This window comes from Sylvia atricapilla, chromosome 3, assembly GCF_009819655.1.
Source record: "Sylvia atricapilla isolate bSylAtr1 chromosome 3, bSylAtr1.pri, whole genome shotgun sequence".
NCBI classification, from domain to species: domain Eukaryota; kingdom Metazoa; phylum Chordata; class Aves; order Passeriformes; family Sylviidae; genus Sylvia; species Sylvia atricapilla.
The window spans coordinates 107,478,799-107,497,068 of record NC_089142.1 but is presented as its reverse complement, the minus strand read 5'-3'; the positions used below and the strand labels follow the sequence as shown (position 1 = coordinate 107,497,068).

Here is an 18,270-nt window from a genome sequence, read left to right as displayed (position 1 = left end):
CAGTGATGATAGCTTCTGGCATCCAAAGTTCACGCACGGGAGGCGGGGAGGGAGCTGCTCTATCAGTGTCATTGAATGTCTGCATTTTGTGGCTTTCCAGGTTATCCTCCCTGATCTTGCTGTCCTGAGAATAGCAGTGTATGATGACAATAATAAGCTGATTGGGCAGAGGATCCTGCCTCTGGATGGGCTGCAAGCAGGTTACAGACACATTTCCCTTCGGAATGAGGGCAACAAACCACTCTCTCTTCCCACGGTTTTCTGCAACATTGTGCTTAAAACATATGTGCCTGATGGTTTTGGAGGTGAGATAAGCCTTTATCTTGGGGTGCTGTAGCTCTTGAGTGTTTGTGTGCAAGTTCTGAAGTGCTCCAGTGTCGCTGTGCCAGCCAGAAGCACACATGCAGGGCTGGAGGATGGAAAGAATCAGTATTTCTAGCTTTCTATAAGTACTTGGAATCTCTGGTATTGAGTGAAGAAATCTGCTTTTTTACCAAGTGTTAATGATAAAAGCATATACCTAGTAAATGACAAAATAACGGGGAAAATAAGCTATTACTACTCAGCTTAATTTGATTTTTTCTGTTGACACTTTAGAAAGTGTATTTTTTTTTATTACATGTTGTCTGACAAATATCTATAAGGTTATCTTTATCTATATTGGTTGTACTTTTTCTATATTGGTTGGCTTATAAGCATTAAAAATACATGCAGAAACGTAGTTTTTTCTAACAAAACCAATTCTGTGTGCTTGGGAATATTGGCATGCTTTTTGAAATGGCCCGTGAAATAATTCAGCATCCAAAACCTCCCTGCATTTTTCTGTCCCAAATTTACATGTTTTTAATGGGATCTAATTGATTTTTTGGGTTCTCAGGAAAGTTATTTTAATGTGAACCATTTCCAGGATCAGGTTGGCAGAGCTGTGTGAATGGTGGCAAATTGCCACGTGTGTGTGGGAACAAAGAGCTGAGAATAATCGTTGCACCACTGAAATCAGTGTAATGCCTGAGTTCCCCCTGATGAAATTTGCTTGTACATTGGACAATACATAAACCATTTAAAACGGTAACATAGGAATTGCACAAAATGTCAGTGCTCTGACTCTGCAGCAATTACCTTAGGGCTTACTGGTGAAAGATTATTGATCAAACCAATGTTTTTCTCTTCACAAAACCTATTTCAAACCTGCTGTCGTGCAAAGAATGGTTGCACTTCTCTGAGTGTGGTTTCCATAGTAGAAACTGGAGGAAGGGAAGGTTGATCTAAGCTGTATCTTCAGGTCTATGTTTGCTGGTGCATATCCAGATTTAAAATTAACAGGCTGACACTTTAGTAACAGTATTTCATGGGGAAAAGTGTTAGAGAGGCATTTGTGTTGTTCACATGTGAAATCCTGGTTTCTGGCAACTCAGCTGGAGTTTTGCCACAGGCCTTGGAGCACCACCATGCCATTATGCAGCACGTTTCATCCCCAGTATATCAGGGACTTTGTCTCAAGAGAAATGTAATGCTTAAACTTGAGATTCTCAAGGGTAATTGAATCATCAGTCTAAGAGACATGTTTAAGTGTGTCCTTTAATTCTTACCTGAACTGAAGCTTTTGACAGTAAATGACTCAGTTAAAATATTTTCTCAACTAAGGACGTGCTTCTGATTTGGGATTGATGTTTTGTGATACCAGACTTTTTCTATGAATAGAATTTAAACTTAGCACTGAATTTGATGTTGCTTGAGCTTCTGAGTGTGCTGGATTCACAAGGAGAAAAGATTTGTTTATTTTACTTTTTTAACTGCATTCTGCACATGCAGAAGCGAAAGACTTGTTTCTCAAAGAGGATTTCAACACCAATTTAGAATTTGCAAATTGTGTGCTACACTGTCAGCAGTGCTGTAGATGCTTTATTTGATAGAGGTAGGAAAACACTGCTACCCCTAAGTAAAAATATTGTTACAGTAAAATGCTACTAGAACAGGAGGACTGGTTGTTGTAGTTTATTGTCAGCAGTGGCAAAAACAGACTCCATACTAACAGGAACTAAATGAGATCAATTCTAGTTCTCCTCTCCCTTCCCAGATAGGCTGGATGTGCCTCATGTATTTTCCTCGTTGATATAGAACAGCAGCATGATGAACAACTGGGAAATGAATTCTGACACTCAGGTGGAATCATTAATATTCTGCTGGCATGTGGTTTTTAATTACTTATCATCTGCAGTGAACTTCTCATTGTTTTATGAGCTATCATTAGGATCTCCATGGTTGTTTTAGCAAACCTGTAGGAAGGTAAAGCTCAAGTCAGTAGCTGCCTACTTTCTTTTTTCTTTCTTTTTTGTTTTTTTAACCTGTATGAGTAAGATTTTAAAAGGTGCCCTGAATAATGACTAGAACGAGTGATGCATTGTAGGCTTTAAAATATGTGTGTTTTTCTTATTTTATAGCTTTGTTGTGTTTATTTCTTGTGCTTTATTTGCATCAGCCCCTCTGTTCCCAATAAAACCACAATAATGGCACAAATTGATGCAAATGAAGCAGCATTCTCCAAAGAGAAGCTTCTGTTATAGAAATCTGTAGTGAGTAAGCCTGGCTGCTTAGTTTCGTGGTTGGTACCCTCTGCAATGTAATCTTCCAGCGATTCTCAGAGTTTTATATTTAATTGCAGTTCTCCCACAAACTGCTGCTCCCCACCCCCAGCTCACCTCCCTGGGGAGAAAGGGGAGCACAAGCAGAGGACAAATGACAGCGTGAGAGGCAGGGATGAGTCACGTCCCCCTCAGAAGTGCTGAGCCTTTGGTGATGTGCTTGTGTGATGTGGTTCCTTACACAATCCGCAGAGGTCCTGCTCTCCCAAACACGTTAGTCATTTTTACCTAGAAGCTCGTGATAATCAGGTTCAATTTTCAAGTGACGCATTGTACTGGCAGGGCAGCCCTGGGTTTTCATTGAAAAGTGCGTGCCAAGGACAAAAAGACATCCTTAATGAGTTAGGGAGAGGAGAAACAGTCAGTGCTGAGCCACAATCCATTGCCATGGCTAAAAATAAATTCTACATGGCGTTTGTGTATGTGAAATAAATTTCAGAAGACATCAATGGGTCACAGCAGCTGTTGGAGATGACCTATTTGTGCAGATAAACAGATCTCAAGGGTATTGCCAAGTGTTAAATGTAACTTTTGTGGGAATGGGAGACCGGTCTGTGCTGTGGCTTCGGAGGAACATTCCACAGAACGACTCAGGTTGGGAGGAAGATGATACAGCTCAGCCCCTACTTTGAACAAGATGTTTCTTGCCAAACCCTTTTGATGGATTGGATATTTTCACTTTTTTATTTGATATGCAGGTTAAAAATTCCTGGGACTTTGTCGTCCAGTAATCCTGTGCTTGCACATTTATCACTGCATATGGAAAACAGATTCAGTGGTGTGTCTGGTACCCAGGGCTGTGATACCACTGGTGGTACTGTGTGTCATGTGCAAGATTCAGATGTTGGTCATTCCTGGAAAAGCCATTTCACAGCCTGTAATGTCCCAGACATGGAATACCACAAAGGCTACTGAGGATGGATTTACCTGATCACTTTAATCCACCTGAAACTGCTCTTTAACTAGGAAATACAATGGCATTATCTGCAATTCCTTGCGGTCCCATGTCAGCCAGCACCCCTCAACCAAGGGACAAAGTTAGTGCTTTGTGGCTCAGGAGATCCCATCCTGGTCTCAAATTCTCAGTCATTGAGAATGACTGGGAGGAAGTTAGAGCAATCTGATGGAGTCATTGGGTTTTTCCTGAATATGGTACCTGGATTAATACCACACCTTGGTGCATTATGGACTGTTCCATCTTCCAGGTGCTGTGGAAATAAGCAGTTCCAGTCCTGCCAAATTCACTACAGAAAGCTGGACTCTTGTTGCAAGCCACGTCTCATAATAACAGGGATAGAATGATGCCTTTGTAAAATAGTAATTTCCAGATGCCTCAAAAGCTCACAAAAAGTTGATTTTTTTTTCTTATAGATATTGTGGATGCTTTATCAGATCCAAAGAAATTTTTATCTATCACAGAAAAAAGAGCAGACCAAATGAGAGCTATGGGTATTGAAACTGTAAGTAGAATCAATGACAAACACAACCCACTTATGTCCATGCTGTGTTCTTTATTTAAAGTAAACTGGCCCTTCTCCAATCAATGCTATCATTTCTCATTTTCACATATAAGCTTCTTTGTCTGGCTTATGTCATTTACTGAAATACTCACTGGCTTTTCATGGATCACATTAATACATCCTTTAGGAGGACAGATTTTAATAAATGGGGACAGAGTTGTACTTTAATAAGTAGCTGTTTGAAAAAGGTTACAAATGCTTTACTATAGTTGTTTGAAAACATGTTGCAATTTTATTATGTTAGGGTAAGCCATTTCAGCAATTTTCCCAACTTTTTACACTAGAGGTAAAACAATCAATTTATTATGATGTTTCTTTCAGAGTGATATAGCTGATGTACCAAATGACACTTCAAAGAACGACAGAAAAGGAAAAGCCAATAATCCCAAAGCCAATGTGACACCTCAGAGCAGCTCTGAGCTTCGACCAAGCACCACCGCAGGCTTTGGGTCTGGCACTGACGCTAAGAAAGGTACACAAAAATCACTCCCTCTGTTTTGAAGTGATTCAGAAAGCTGCAGAGAAACGCTGATTAGTCAAGTTTAATTTTGGAGTTATATTCATTCTTATAGTTTTGCCTTTGGGAGTTGTCTTTGTCTCATTGCAAATGAATTTTGTTACTAAAATACTGCATTTTATTACTAAAATGACTGTATAAAGGTACTGCAGCTTTATTTCACAAGGTGACCTCTTCGTGTAGCTGTACGCCTGTAGTATACAGCTGTATTTTCTTAATATATGTGTGTATATTATACACATAACCTGCATGGTTCTGGGAGTAGTTTACTAGTAAAGATGCCTGGAGGAGTGCCAGTAGGAGTGACTATTATCTGGCATAGTCCACAGAAACTCTTCTGCTTTTTTTCTCCTCTCACAAATCCATCCCTTGGCAAGGTTGCAGATTTAAGTAATTAAAGGTATTTAGAATTCACTGGATTCTGCAGAGATTTCCCAACAATTAGAAATGTTTTCACAGTGTGGTTTTACTCTGAATAGTGATTATGGAAATGGCATATTTATTGTAAAAAAAAATTAACTGTGCTCATTTATAAATGAATAAGTATTTTTTCGTAACTCTTCACCGTTCACTCTACAAAGTCATTTTATACAGTCAAAGGGGATTATTTGTTTCTCCTGTATCATCACAGGTAATGAAGATTAGGCGAGAAAACAAATTTGTACAGCTGAATGAAAGACAATAGATATTTCTGTTAATGGGCCCCAAGAATTAGAAGGTGATTCACTCACTCACCCACCTTGGCCCAAAGGAATTGACAGAAGGGAAAAGGAGCAAGGAGGGCTCTTGTTCTCAGATTTAACCCATGGCTGAATACACACTTGAGAGGGGATCTCCTGAGAACCCAAATGCCATTTCTCTGGAGTCACTTTTGGCAGTGAATCAAAGCTTCAGGTTGTCTCTAGCACCTGAAATCTTTCAAAAGCTCTTCCCTGGTGTAAATGCTGGGTCATTTTATGCAGTGAGGTGTTTTCATATGTCATGTATCGTGACCAAGTGTTAGTTTTATTGTGCTGTAATGAAGCATGAAATTTGCTGGTGTTGACAACTGATTCCTGCTGGCTATGGAGTCAGACCTGGACAGCTAAGGAAATGTTGTCTAGTGCCCCTATGTAGTAAATGTTTTAAAATAAAATCCTGAGGAAGTCTGTTTAGAAACCCAGCAGCCTGATGCAGGCCTGCTTTTAAACTGAGGTTTCAGTACTTAACACTTTCTGAGTGCAATTTTTATCTGTATTCTTGCATGTGAAAATAGGGCTGCTCATTTTTGTATCCCATGTAAGGATCCTTATTTTGTGTTTCTTATATCTATAATTTACTAAGATCTGAATAATTCTACCACTGTTAAAATATACAACTCATCTTGCTATTAGAAATCACTTGTGCAGCAAAATGGGGAAGGCTTTCAAATGCACAAGAATGTGGGAGTTTTTTGGTCTCAGATTTTCTGTAAGAGTTAAATCACTTGTGTTTCCTAAAACTTAAGCCTCTAGCTGTGCCTGCATCTGCTCCTGTCTCATTTATTAGACTAATGTTGATACCATAAACTTGAGCAGTGTCTTATGCTTCTAAGAAAAGAAAAATTCATATTCCCTGAGGAGATTGCCTACCTCTGCTCCTCCCCTCTTTTTTTTTTCTTTTACAGTGTCTGAGCATTTTCCAGTTAAATTCACCTTAAAAGCCAGAAAGTCCTTCCCAAGGCAAAGGAAATCTTATAGTCCAGAGAGATTATTAAGAGCACTCAACTAAATATATTCGCAGTGTATTTATACACAGGCAAACATTTCTGTCTGAAACCTCAGAAAAACCTAAAAATTACAACTCTCATGGCATTGTATTGACATTATTATTAACACTTAAATATAGGATGTGCTTAGTAATTTTTAAAAATCCCTTATTTTGTCACAAAACATTTATTAAAGCATAAATCTAAATGAGATCAGGTTTTGTTTGCATTGCAGTTAAAGTGATCAAAACATTCTCATTCATCTACATGGTACTGTTAGTCTTGTGTGACTGAAATTTCATTACAATTTTCATTTATTTTGGTTTTCTGTTTCTCCTTAATTTTTAAACTCTTCTTTAATCTTGGAGCACACTTCTGCTCCTTTTCCCATAGCCTGGTGTTAAGCAAAATGGAAATTTTATTTTTGTTACCACACAGGCTGCAAGTTAATTTTCCCTCCTGTGTTTTAACCTGAGGAGAAGCACACCTAGCCTCAGTTTTGTAGTCACACAGAACTCTACCCAAGAAACCTCCCCGCTGGAAGAAGTGGGGCCAGAGCAATCTCCAGCTAGAGACCAAAATCCTGAAGTTGTTTTAATATTCATAAATGGTTTTCTGTGTTTGCAAAAAGGAGCTTTTTTTTCAGTTCTTAGATTACTGTGTTTTGACGCTGTCTTGGTTTAGATAGATATCTGCCAAGGAAGATTGGAGTCTCCCTTGGAATGTAAGCTCCCCTTCCCCCTTTCCAAATTATTATAAATTTGCAGTTAAAAGGTTGTCAGGCAAAGATTTTGGGAATAGGTATAGCAGTTCTTTACTAGGGATATAAAAAATACAAATGTTGTAGTACAGAAGAATAAGCAAGCAAGCAAACAAACAAACAAACAAGAAATCCCATAAAACCCTGACAGAGTCAGAAATACAACCTGACACCCTGTTGGTCAGGGTGTTGGAGACAGTCCAAAAGTAAATCCTCCTGGAGTGGCAGATGTGGTCCTGTTGGAAGTGGAGATGGTCCTGTGGAGAAAGAAAAGAGTCCAGAGATGGGTCCAGTCTTCCTTCAGGAGTCCTGTGGGACCACTGGCTGTCTGGTGACACTTGTGGCTCCTTTTTATCTCAGTGAAAATGGTTTGGCTCCTCCTCCCTGGGTAGAGCATCTCACAATGGGATGATGTCATGTGTCATTGGTGAGCTTTAATGGCCCATTAGCAGAAGATATCCCCATGGGGGTAGTGGAAGACTGAGCAGAGATAAGAAACACTGCTCCAGTGGTTTTTAGCAGCTGGCTTGTTATCAGAGAAGGCAATCGCCCCCTCCCTTCTGGAGTTAGAGCAGATAAAGAAAAATCTCCTCAACCAGATTTCAACAGATGGAATAGAATAAACATGGGTTTTTTTGGTTACAAAACCCTAGACAGACACTTCAGTCCAGAACTGTAAGAGATTAAAATGCACTAATTGATTCAATTCTTTTTCCACAAGGCAATTGATTGAAGAGTGCATGGGAAAAGGAAATTACTGTGTCTTAGCTATATCTTGACGAATAATTTTCTCATTAACCTGTGATAATTTTTATGTGGTGAAAAACATTAATTAATTGATTGATAGTTAAGTTAAATGTAGGTTGCTGTGGTAAAACTCCAATTTTAAATATGATGTATACTAGTATGTATGAAGTTTTAGATAAACTATCAATACCTTCCCAGGTATAGACCTTATTCCTCAAGTGAAGATAGAAGATTTAAAGCAAATGAAGGTAAGTATTGACACAAGCTTTTCAGTATGTGCTCCTAATTTTTTGTTTTAAGTAGCCAGGATTTTGCCTGGTTAAAGTCAAGATGGCCACAGAAAAATTGATCCAGCTTCTCTTTTTTCAGGCTTATATAAAGCATTTAAAGAAACAGCAGAAAGAGCTGAATGCCTTAAAGAAGAAACATGCCAAGGTATGATCATTAAGATTCTCTGAGCCTAACTGAAAGCGGTTGTTCACTAGCACAGGCAGTTCCTAATTAAATTAGAGGGGAAGACCAAGAAATGGTAGTTGGACTCCCAAGAAAAGCATATATGTTTTAAATGTGCTGAAATACACTGCAGTGAGCACATTTTCCCTTTGGCAACCTTCTGTGTGTCTGCCTGAGACTGGGTGCACATTTTTTGACCCAGATAAACATCCAAGGTTCACCTTTTTCAGGTAATGATTTTGTCTTGCTCCTTCTTGCACAACTTCTTGACAGGTGGCATGGAAAAACAAGGCAGTAATGATGGGAGGTGGTGCTGCACTGAAGGCAGGCGCTGGAGAAACTGCAGAACCACCAGAGAGGACTGGGATGTGTGGCTGAAAAATGAAGAGTCCTGGTCCTCTTCCTTTATATCTGTGTTAACCACTTTATAGTCTACCACAAATATGCTTCGTGGTAGAAAATCACAGCAAGTTTTGACCTGCTCTCTTTCATTAGAAAACCATTACTCTTGTTGCAGAAAGAGTGATAATAAGTGAAGAAAATATCTCAAGTTCTGCATTTTTGCAATCATGCCAATCCTTTCTGGGCTTTTGGGGCAGTTGCTCCCTTGCTCTCTTTGCTTACCAATTCCACTGCAGATCTGATGTCATGTGGTTGCCTGGGCATTTCTAATATCAATCTTTGTGTTTATTTTCCTGACTGTTGTTTGGGTATGGGACCCAATCCCATGGGATCATGGGATTCTCTGTACAATGAAGTATGGAGAAATTAGTTTCAGTAATTGGCACTTTTTTGGGGTTCTTAGTATTGAAAGACATATAAGAAAATGAAATAATTAAGTTTCATCCTCCTCACTGACTGTGCAGAGTGGAAATGAGTGATTTCTGCATTTCTGTGTTGTGTGCAAAGCCCATGCTCAAAGAAAACTGTCTATCACCAACACTTTTTTGATATCAACAGTTTCTAGACCTTTGTAGGGCTGATCTTTTGGAGGGCTTCTAATTTTTAAACACCACTTCGTCATTTCATTGGCCAGCAGCCAGCAATTTGCTATAGAAATGGTCCTTGGCTATGTAGAAAACACACATAGTAAGGGGTGTCTCTCCCTCAAACACGTGACCCAGAGGATATCTGAGCCAAGATTGTGGTTGCTAATATTAAAAAAATGATCCATCTGTTCAGGCTTGCACTCGCTTCCTCTAATCTGAGGGAAAAAATTGCCAGCCATAAACTAAGAACTCAGCCCTGCACTCAGAAGGGCTTTCAGCATCAGCTGAAGCACAGCTATTTCATGTTTGAGCCAGCCTGTGTCCTGCTGCTCCTAAGTACAGAGTGTGAGCTTGTCCTAACAACAGAGTGCCTGCCCAGGGCATGCCTGGCTAAAGGCTCCAGCTCCTGGAATTCAGAGATTCTGAGCAGGAAAGTGCAGCCACGTTAGCTCAGAGGTGATCTCAGGGCAATGCTCAGTGTGCTCATCACTGTTCTCAGTGCATTTTATCAGCTGGGATGGAGCAGGAGAACTCTGCAGCTGGTTGTCCATGATCAGCCTCAGGAGGCTTGTGTTTGAAGCAGACAGAACTTAAAAGCACCAGAAGTAGGCTGGCTGTCATTTAACCATAGACACTCCAGAGATCTGGAGGAGTAAGCAGAGGGAAATTGTTCATGATGCTTAAGAAAAGAAAAATCCTTTTTGCTTTTCCATCTAAAATTGGCTTTGGAAAATGCATTATGGCAAAGAAAGATTAAGTGGCGCCAGGCCTCCCAGCACACAACACTCTGTTGGTGTTGTTCTTTGATGTTATCTTGCCTTTATTTACTATTGTTCAGCATTTCAGCCATTTTGGCTCCAGCAGCTATGAAAACATTCTCCAAAAATCCCTCTTTTGGGATTGCTGAAGAGCAGATAATTGCTCTTGGGAACAAAGAACATGATCCCAACCTCAGTCCAGTAGGAAGCTATCAGCCACTGGTGCTGTAGTATTGCTTGTGATTGACTTTTGACAAACAGTGGCAAATTCATGTAATTGCTGCCATTTTAAAAGAAATCTCCTTGTTAGGAATTGCTTCTCTTGAATCTTAGCTCTGGTAACCTGTGCTTTTGGTAATTTAACAGTGCATCCATAGGAACACCTGCATTTGGCTGCTTTTGAGGTAGTGCCTTTTCCTGCCTACATTCCCTGAAGTAACTCTAATCTCTCAGTATGAATTAATATTCATATCTTACATTCAACTACAGAAGAGCTGATGTGTCTGCATGATGACCTTTAGTTTATATCTCTTCTTTATCAAGTTTTATAGTGAGTGCTGTTTAGGTGAGTGACCTGGGGTTGGCATCACAGGTCAGTGGGGAGAGAAAAGGACATATCTCAGTCAACCAACTTCACTTTTTAGCAGCCTGCTTTTATGGGCCCCTACTTCATTTTAACATTTTTCAGAGCTGTCAGATAGTTTCTGTGTTTTTTGGGCTAGACAGAGGAGGAAGAATAGTGAGGGATTACCTTGATATATTCTCTACCAGCCCAGCAGCTCAAGAGAGGATTGTGGTGTACAGTTCTAGCAGTTTCAGGTACAACAGGGATGGTCACAAGTGCCCCTTGAGGAATTTAATATGGTTCTAGACAGTAACCAGAATTGCATATTTAATCTAAATCCCCAAATTCATCTCCTGTACTTTCATATTGACATTGAAAATATGTACTCTTTGAATTAAAGCCTAATAAAAAAGAACATTAAGAAATCTCCATTTCACAGTGCAAAAGCAGGAGTACAAAAGACAATGGGACTGTAGACAAATAAAGTTCTGCAAAATGGATTTTTGGACTGGAAATGTTAGTTCCTTCTTTTTATTTCCTCATCCTTGTATTCTGTAATGAGAATCCTCCAGACCTCGAGTTTCAATTGTGCACAGTATTTATGTTGCTTTAGAGAGATACTGGACAGTAATAACAGTTTGTATAACAGGGATTTATTTTCTCTTCCCTTTAATAGACTGAACTGTGATTTCTGCACACACACACTCACTGTTCCCAGAGGAACAGTGTATGACTCTGTTCTTTTCCCGTGGATACTTTTGCTGTGATCTGAGTCTTTTTATACCAATTAGGTGACCTCTCAGAACACTGGCGGAACCGTGGCTCCAATTCGTAATGACATGTAATTTGTGAATATATTATTGTGAATTATGAGTATATTCATGTGAAAGGTGTGCAAATTCAGTGGGGTTGAGGAAATCCTGAGAACATACTTGAGGAGACTTTTACCTGCAGACTTATTCTGAATCAATCTAGAACATGTTAGCAACTGAAACTTTGCATTTGAAAACAAAAGGCACTACAAAAAACCACTCATAGTTCTTAGAATTTTGACAGAAGTTTGAGCAGAAGTCTCATGCTTTGCAGAGTATGTTCCTAGTCTTTTGTGGCAAGAACTGGATATTATTGGATATTGAATTTGCTCATTCAGAGTGGAGTGGGTAGTTTGAGAGGTGCTCTCAGTCACTTCACCTGTGGCTGGCTGATGCTGTCAAACTCAAGTCACTCTTTTCACTGTCCCTATTTTTCCCTGCCTAGTTAGTCAGTGTAAACACCCCCTGGTGAGGCTGGCATGTTTTAATATTGACAGAGTCTATTTGTTTCCCTTTAAATCCTCTGTGGAACAGCAAATTCAGTTCCCCACTCTGACTACAGCACTTGGAAGCTGTGTGTGTTCCCTGGGGAAGGGTTTGGCAGATGCTGGAGTGCTGGGGTACAGCCCAGTACTGGATTTTTGAAAGCATTGCAGCATTTATATTAATGTTTTGGTAAAAGTGAGGGTAAAAGTATTTAATTAGCATTTTTAGAGGAAGAAACAGTGATAAGGCAAAGGTGTATAGAAAATAATAATAAAGAGCAGTAGAATAGCGAGTGTGGAATAGATGCAAAAAGAGCTATAAAAATAGAGATAAAGTCCTGGATGAAGCCGTTTTGATTAATGAGGTTCTTTTTGCCACGATTTGATAAAACGTGGGGCAATTGGGTATTAATAAAATAACCTAAATGAAAGAGCCATTTTTCTTATTGTAGTGTAAATTCAATTTTTGCTGCTTTCTGTGCTGGTCAAATATTTGCATCATTATGAGCCACTGCTCTGATAAAGGAAAATATAAAGTTAATTTGCACTGCTTGTTGTCACTTGCTAAAGGAGATGTCTGCCACAAGGTGAGATTTCTTAATGGTGAGAGTGCTGCTGTCACTGGGCATCATGGGCCAGATCTTCAGAATTGCACTTAAATGGACATTTACTCCAACAGATGACTTTTTTCCCCCATCATTACTTTGTTTTAAAATGTACCATATTTTTAAGGTTCACTGCAGGTTTTAATTTTTCTAACAAAGAAGAAATGTTTTAGTGCTTGTGGTGGAATACCTGGAATGTTTAATGCCACATGGTTAGACCAGATTAAATTCCATTGTCAAAATTGTCTGTTTGTACACTGATATTTTTTTATGCTGTAAGAAAATTGAACATCAAAAGTCCATCAAGCTAATGGTAAGGTCCTACTGTTTTCCAGGAGCACAGCGCCATGCAGAAGTTGCACTGCACACAAATTGACAAAATAGTGGCCCAATATGATAAAGAAAAGGTATCATATGAGAAAATGTTAGAGAAGGCAATGAAGAAGAAGGGGTAAGATATTATTTTAAATTATTTTTCTTTGGACTTAAAATAGATTTGATATCTTATGCTTTTGTTGTCTGGAATAAAGCATTCATATAAAGGGCATTGCAGCTTGAGCCAGCATCATACAGCAGCCTGAGAATGAGCTCTAGCAATGGGCCCTAAATGTTGGACTCACTCTGCCTTTCTCTAGTCTTCTGTTCTCAGAATTTTAAAAGTAAAAGCAAAGGTTTTTTTTATTTTTATTTTTATTTCTGTGGTCTGATCTGGTCTCACTGCACTCCCCAGGGAATGTCACTGCTGTGTTCAGTGAGAGCAGACTAACAACAGCTCTAGTGACCAGAAAGTAGCAATGTTTTGATTTTAGGGGAAATGGTGGCTTTTAAATCCTGAATGTTTGAAAATAAGAGACTTCTGCTGTGCTGTTGAGTTGAAGTTTCTGTTTGACAAAAAACTTACAGATCCTCAGCTGGGATAAATGAGTCTTACACCTTTGACTGGAATGAAGTTGTTTTGATTTGCATGAGCTGATGGCCCAGGATATTATCTGTGTGAATCTCCTATTTGTCCCAGAAAGGTTCCTGGAAGATGCTGATGACTTTACCAGAATGTCTGATTCTAATTTGGAATAAAGTGGCAGGACCTACTGTTTGCCTTGCTGGTCATCTGGCAGCAGTTTCTCCTCCACCTTTCACCGTGTCACTGGAATTTCACTGAGACAGCAGGAATTACTTTAGTTCCATATCCAGCTATGCTAATAGTGGCTCTTAATTTCATATTGTTGTCATCTGGCAACAACAGCTGGCAGCAACTCATTGGATACTGAACATGAATGCCTGTTTGGCACTGGATTCTTCCAAGAATACTTTTTCTATAAATTATTTGGAATGGTGGTGGGGTTTTTGAGTGTGCATGTTGTAAACTGGCAAAGGAACAGAAACAGAACTGTCAGAAGTAAACAAGGTAAAGAGAATTCTCCTCACTAAATTATTGAAAGCTCACAGTTCATGCTGTACTTGTTTTTGCTCAAGACAGAAGAGCTGTAAGCACACAAATACTTATAATCTAAGGAGTTTCTTCCAGAAAATGACTACTTCTCCAAGCAGAGAGGGGACAACTGACAGCTGCAGGACTAATTAATTTAACATGCCTTTGATTCCATTTCATTGAATATAACACAGCAGAAGGTTACTGATACAGCTGGATTTTTAATTACAGTCAGGCTATTTACTACAGTGGCAGAGAAGTGAACTCTGGGCATTGCACCGTGATTATTGTGGGGGCAGAAAGGTTTCCCTGGTGTTCAAGAATCTCAGTGTTCCTGTTGGCCTGAGAAGGAGCCAGCGCCTCTGCTTGTGAAGACAAGACAACCGAGGAAGGTGTATCAGGAAGTTAAAGGTGGAAATGGCTGTCTCTGTCCAATAAATATGGGGAAGTTATGGATAACAGTATTGTCCAGATCACCCCAAAATGGGACAAGTATCAAAGCAGTCCATAATTTGATTCCCAGTTTGAGGTCACTTCATTGGCTACTTGCAGCATCTTCTCTTAATTTTATAACACTTCTTGCGTGGACACCAAAGCCTTTATGATAGTTTCATATAATGAGTTAAAAATGAAATTGGAAATGACTACTCCAGAAGCAGCTTCAATGAAAAGCCAAATACTGTTCCTTACCACAATTCCATACTTTCCATGGACTCCAGAGCTCTCGGTCACCTGATAGCTCTTTCAGTTTTACAAGACTAACTGTGTGCATCTAATTAAGGGCCAAATCCAAATGAGTATCTGACAGACTTTCTGTGAAAACACTTTTTAATACCATAGCAAAATATTTTAAGGGCTTCCTTCTGGGTGAGCCCTGAAAGCCCATTCTGCAAGGTATTTATGCTCACCCCAGCTGTGCAGGGTATTAAAGGATGTGCTTAAAAGTGAATACATTGGTTGGCACTTAAAAATTTTATTGAACTTAAATGATCTGATGAATCCAGAATCCTGGGTTCAATGAGCTCAGGCCATGCTCCATTTCCTTGGCTATCGTTCTGGAGCATTTGCAAGGAATAGAAGTTGTAAGAGAACTTGTAAAACATGTTTTCAAGGCATTCATATTGAAATTGTCAGATTATTTCCTGACAAAAAGGCCTTTGATAGGTGTAAAGACAACTTTCTCTTCTTATCTTGTTGTGCACTTTTTTTTTTGTGGCCCATTTCCACCACATAGTGTGCTAAATGCCAACTGCACAGTGTTCAGCGAAGTAGGGTTTTTTAATCACATGCTAATTCACTGACAGATGGACAGGATTTTCTCCCTGTGCTATTTCTGTCATATACTTGAATGCTTAAAAATCTCAGAGAGGCATATGGGGGTAGGTATGGTTTTGTTCCCACTCTGAACTGGAGTGAGGGCATGCAAAGATCCTTCTGATTTATTGGGACTGTCCAGAAATCCAAGTGCATCTGTGTGTGTGACCCTGGGTTGGACTGTCCCTGGGTATTTGCCTCTGCCACCACAGCTGGGGGCAATTCCCATTATGTCCAGTCTCCAAACTGGCTGGAAGTTGCCTTGGGATATGATGAAAGCTGTTTTTCCTGAAAAGGGATCAGCTGGTGGTTTGGATGTCTGGGATTCTGAAGAGTCCAATGATTGAATTAATTAAGCTGTTTGAGGATAAAGTATGTCTGATTCACACCTAAGAATCAATGTCTTTCATAGTAAACAACAAAGTAAATATTCCATTACAGCCACACCCTGATCACAGTGTAATCAAAACCATTCCCTTTCAGCTGCTGGGTTTTTTCAGGCAGAGGTAACAGTGGTCAGAACCTCTCTCTGTGATTTTAGATTGCTTCCGAAGTGTCAAATCATTGTTAGAAATATCTGCAAAATTTCCCTTGCTCAGGGTGGAAAATAAATGACTGGTGACCCTCGGAAAACAAGATGCGCTATTTTCAGAAAGGGCTTTCCTGGTACTCTGTGATGATAAAATTTTCTGCTAATTTCTGTAAGTTTAGCAGTACTTTGATATGAGAATAGGATTTAAACTTGTTAAGAGTTTCATAAATTTCCTTTGCTGGAGCAAATGTGGATTAATGTTACTGCAGTCAAGCAATGACCATCCTTATTAGGGCCAGCTGCAGCTGATAAATGAACATGTCCCTGTCCAGACACGGAGCTGCATCACTTCACATCAGTGCATAATCCAACACAGAACTATTACAAACTATTACAAACTATTACAGTGGTGTCCAAACAGACTTCTCTCAAGACATTGTTTTATTCCAGGCCCTTCCTTTGCAGCCCATTCACTCATTCTCACAGAGGGACACCTACACTTTCTGTAGGCGCTCAAATTTAGTACACCGAAATCACCCTGGGAGGTAATTATTCAAATTACATAATTTTCTCTGCCTCACACTAAATATAAGTAACCAAATTACCTTTAAAACAGAGTCTAAAATCATGGCAAGGATAGGCCTGTAAGTTTTCAGGCAGAAACTGGTTTCTCTTGGCAAGGTATTTTAAGCCTGAAAAAGGAACCAAGTATCATAAATGGAGATGCCTGACACATCCTCGGCAACAGAATAATTGCTGGGCCAATCTAGAATTAATCATGTGGTGTTTGAATTGACTGATCATTAATCCAACAATATTTTGTAAGTTGTGAATGGATTGCCAGAAGAAATAATTTCATTCCAATACTGTGCAGCACTTCAACTTTGATTAACATTTTAATTAGTAAGCGCTGACTGAATGGGGAGATGTTTAACTTGTGGCACACATTTGCAATTTTTCTTTTTTTTATTTTAGAGGAAGTAATTGTGTTGAATTGAAGAAAGAAACGGAAATTAAAATTCAGACACTAACATCAGATCACAAATCTAAGGTAAGCAAACAGCCAATTTTAACACATGCAACTTCTAAAAGAGACCCAAGTGGTAGTTAATTTTCTTGGAAGCATATGAATAATTTTCAGCAATAATAACATGTTAAAAAGAATGGGAGTAATTGAGTGTCTAAAAGTGTTTCTTAAAAAATTTTTTTAAGCAACATCAATTTCCTGCTGTTTTGAAATTTTTGAGGAAAGCGCCGTATTCATGCCTCGTGAAGTGAAACTGGTCATTTGTGTCAGCTCTAGTTAAACAAAGAGAATATGTGTTATATGAAATTTGGGGGCTAAATACATTCCCAAAATACATACATAAAGAAGTTTCTATTTCATTTTCCATCATTGATGCTGTGGCCTTGGTAATCTGTTTCTTAGGCAATGAGGAACCCAAGTTGTTCTTGAAGCAAATGCCTTTTTATTTCTATGGGCTTTTTTCTTCTTTTTTCTGACTGCTTTATTGCTTTGTTTTCTCCAAGGTCCTGGGGAATAAAAGTGCCCTGGGACTCAACCTCAGCTAATTTGGGAAAGCTGTTCTCACGCTCATGGCTCACATGGAGTTGCTCAGAGCTGTTTCCTCTGTACTGCTGTCCCACTGACTTCCTATTTCCTTTGGAAGTCTTAGCCAGGACTTGTTGACATGTTTTTGAAAGCTTTCCAGACTAGAGGGTGGCAGGGACACCAGAAAGCTCATCCATGTACAGAATCATCTGGAGGGAGGACAATACTGGAGACTTACCCCAGTAAAAAGCTGAAATCTGTAAAAAGAATCAGACAAGAATTGAAAATAAACACGAACACAGTCACATTTTTGAGGCTTGAGGAAGTTAATTTTTATCCTGCCTTCTTTGGACTTTATTCTCTGGTTTTATTATTTCATGTAGAGAAGATCTTAATTTTCTAAACAAAGTTTGCTTTCTTATTGCTGCCCTCTCAGTTGTAGATGTAGCAAACCCCCCCAGGAATAAAACCTAAAGTATTCTCCTATCTCCTGATCTTCCTCTCCTACTAAAAGTCCAGAACCTTTTCCTTAAATAAAAGCAAATTTGTTAAGTTAAAAAATAAAAAATATCATTCCTCTTTTAGTGAAACAAACTCTCTGAGGAGCACTGGCTCCCAATCATCCAGACATAAGCTCCAAAACTCATTTGAAATTACATTACACAAAAATTTATTTGCTCTGATCTCTCTCTCTCACCTGTGTCACTCATAGTCTGGAGTTATGTGTCATTTGTACACAAGGAACATCCAAATGCTCATTAATCTTCCAAATCCAATAAATGTGACTCATGTTCTCCCTTTCCACAAATACATTCTGTTTCTGAGCTCTGTTCCTTTCAAAATCCTGCCTTCAAACTGTTTCCC

The 18,270-nt window shown here is 39.2% G+C and overlaps 1 protein-coding gene across 3 annotated transcripts in view; it reads left to right on the top strand.

The window, feature by feature from the left end:
• The window catches only part of PLCB4 (phospholipase C beta 4), a 186,766-nt gene that overhangs the window by 150,893 nt on the left and 17,603 nt on the right, over window positions 1–18,270 (top strand). For all 3 annotated transcript variants that reach the window (XM_066316540.1, XM_066316541.1, XM_066316542.1), the window contains 7 exons: window positions 101–305; window positions 4,014–4,102; window positions 4,484–4,634; window positions 8,111–8,160; window positions 8,282–8,347; window positions 12,915–13,030; window positions 16,830–16,905. In XM_066316540.1, the coding sequence (XP_066172637.1) occupies window positions 101–305; window positions 4,014–4,102; window positions 4,484–4,634; window positions 8,111–8,160; window positions 8,282–8,347; window positions 12,915–13,030; window positions 16,830–16,905 (753 nt within the window). The remainder of the gene's footprint in view (window positions 1–100; window positions 306–4,013; window positions 4,103–4,483; window positions 4,635–8,110; window positions 8,161–8,281; window positions 8,348–12,914; window positions 13,031–16,829; window positions 16,906–18,270) is intronic.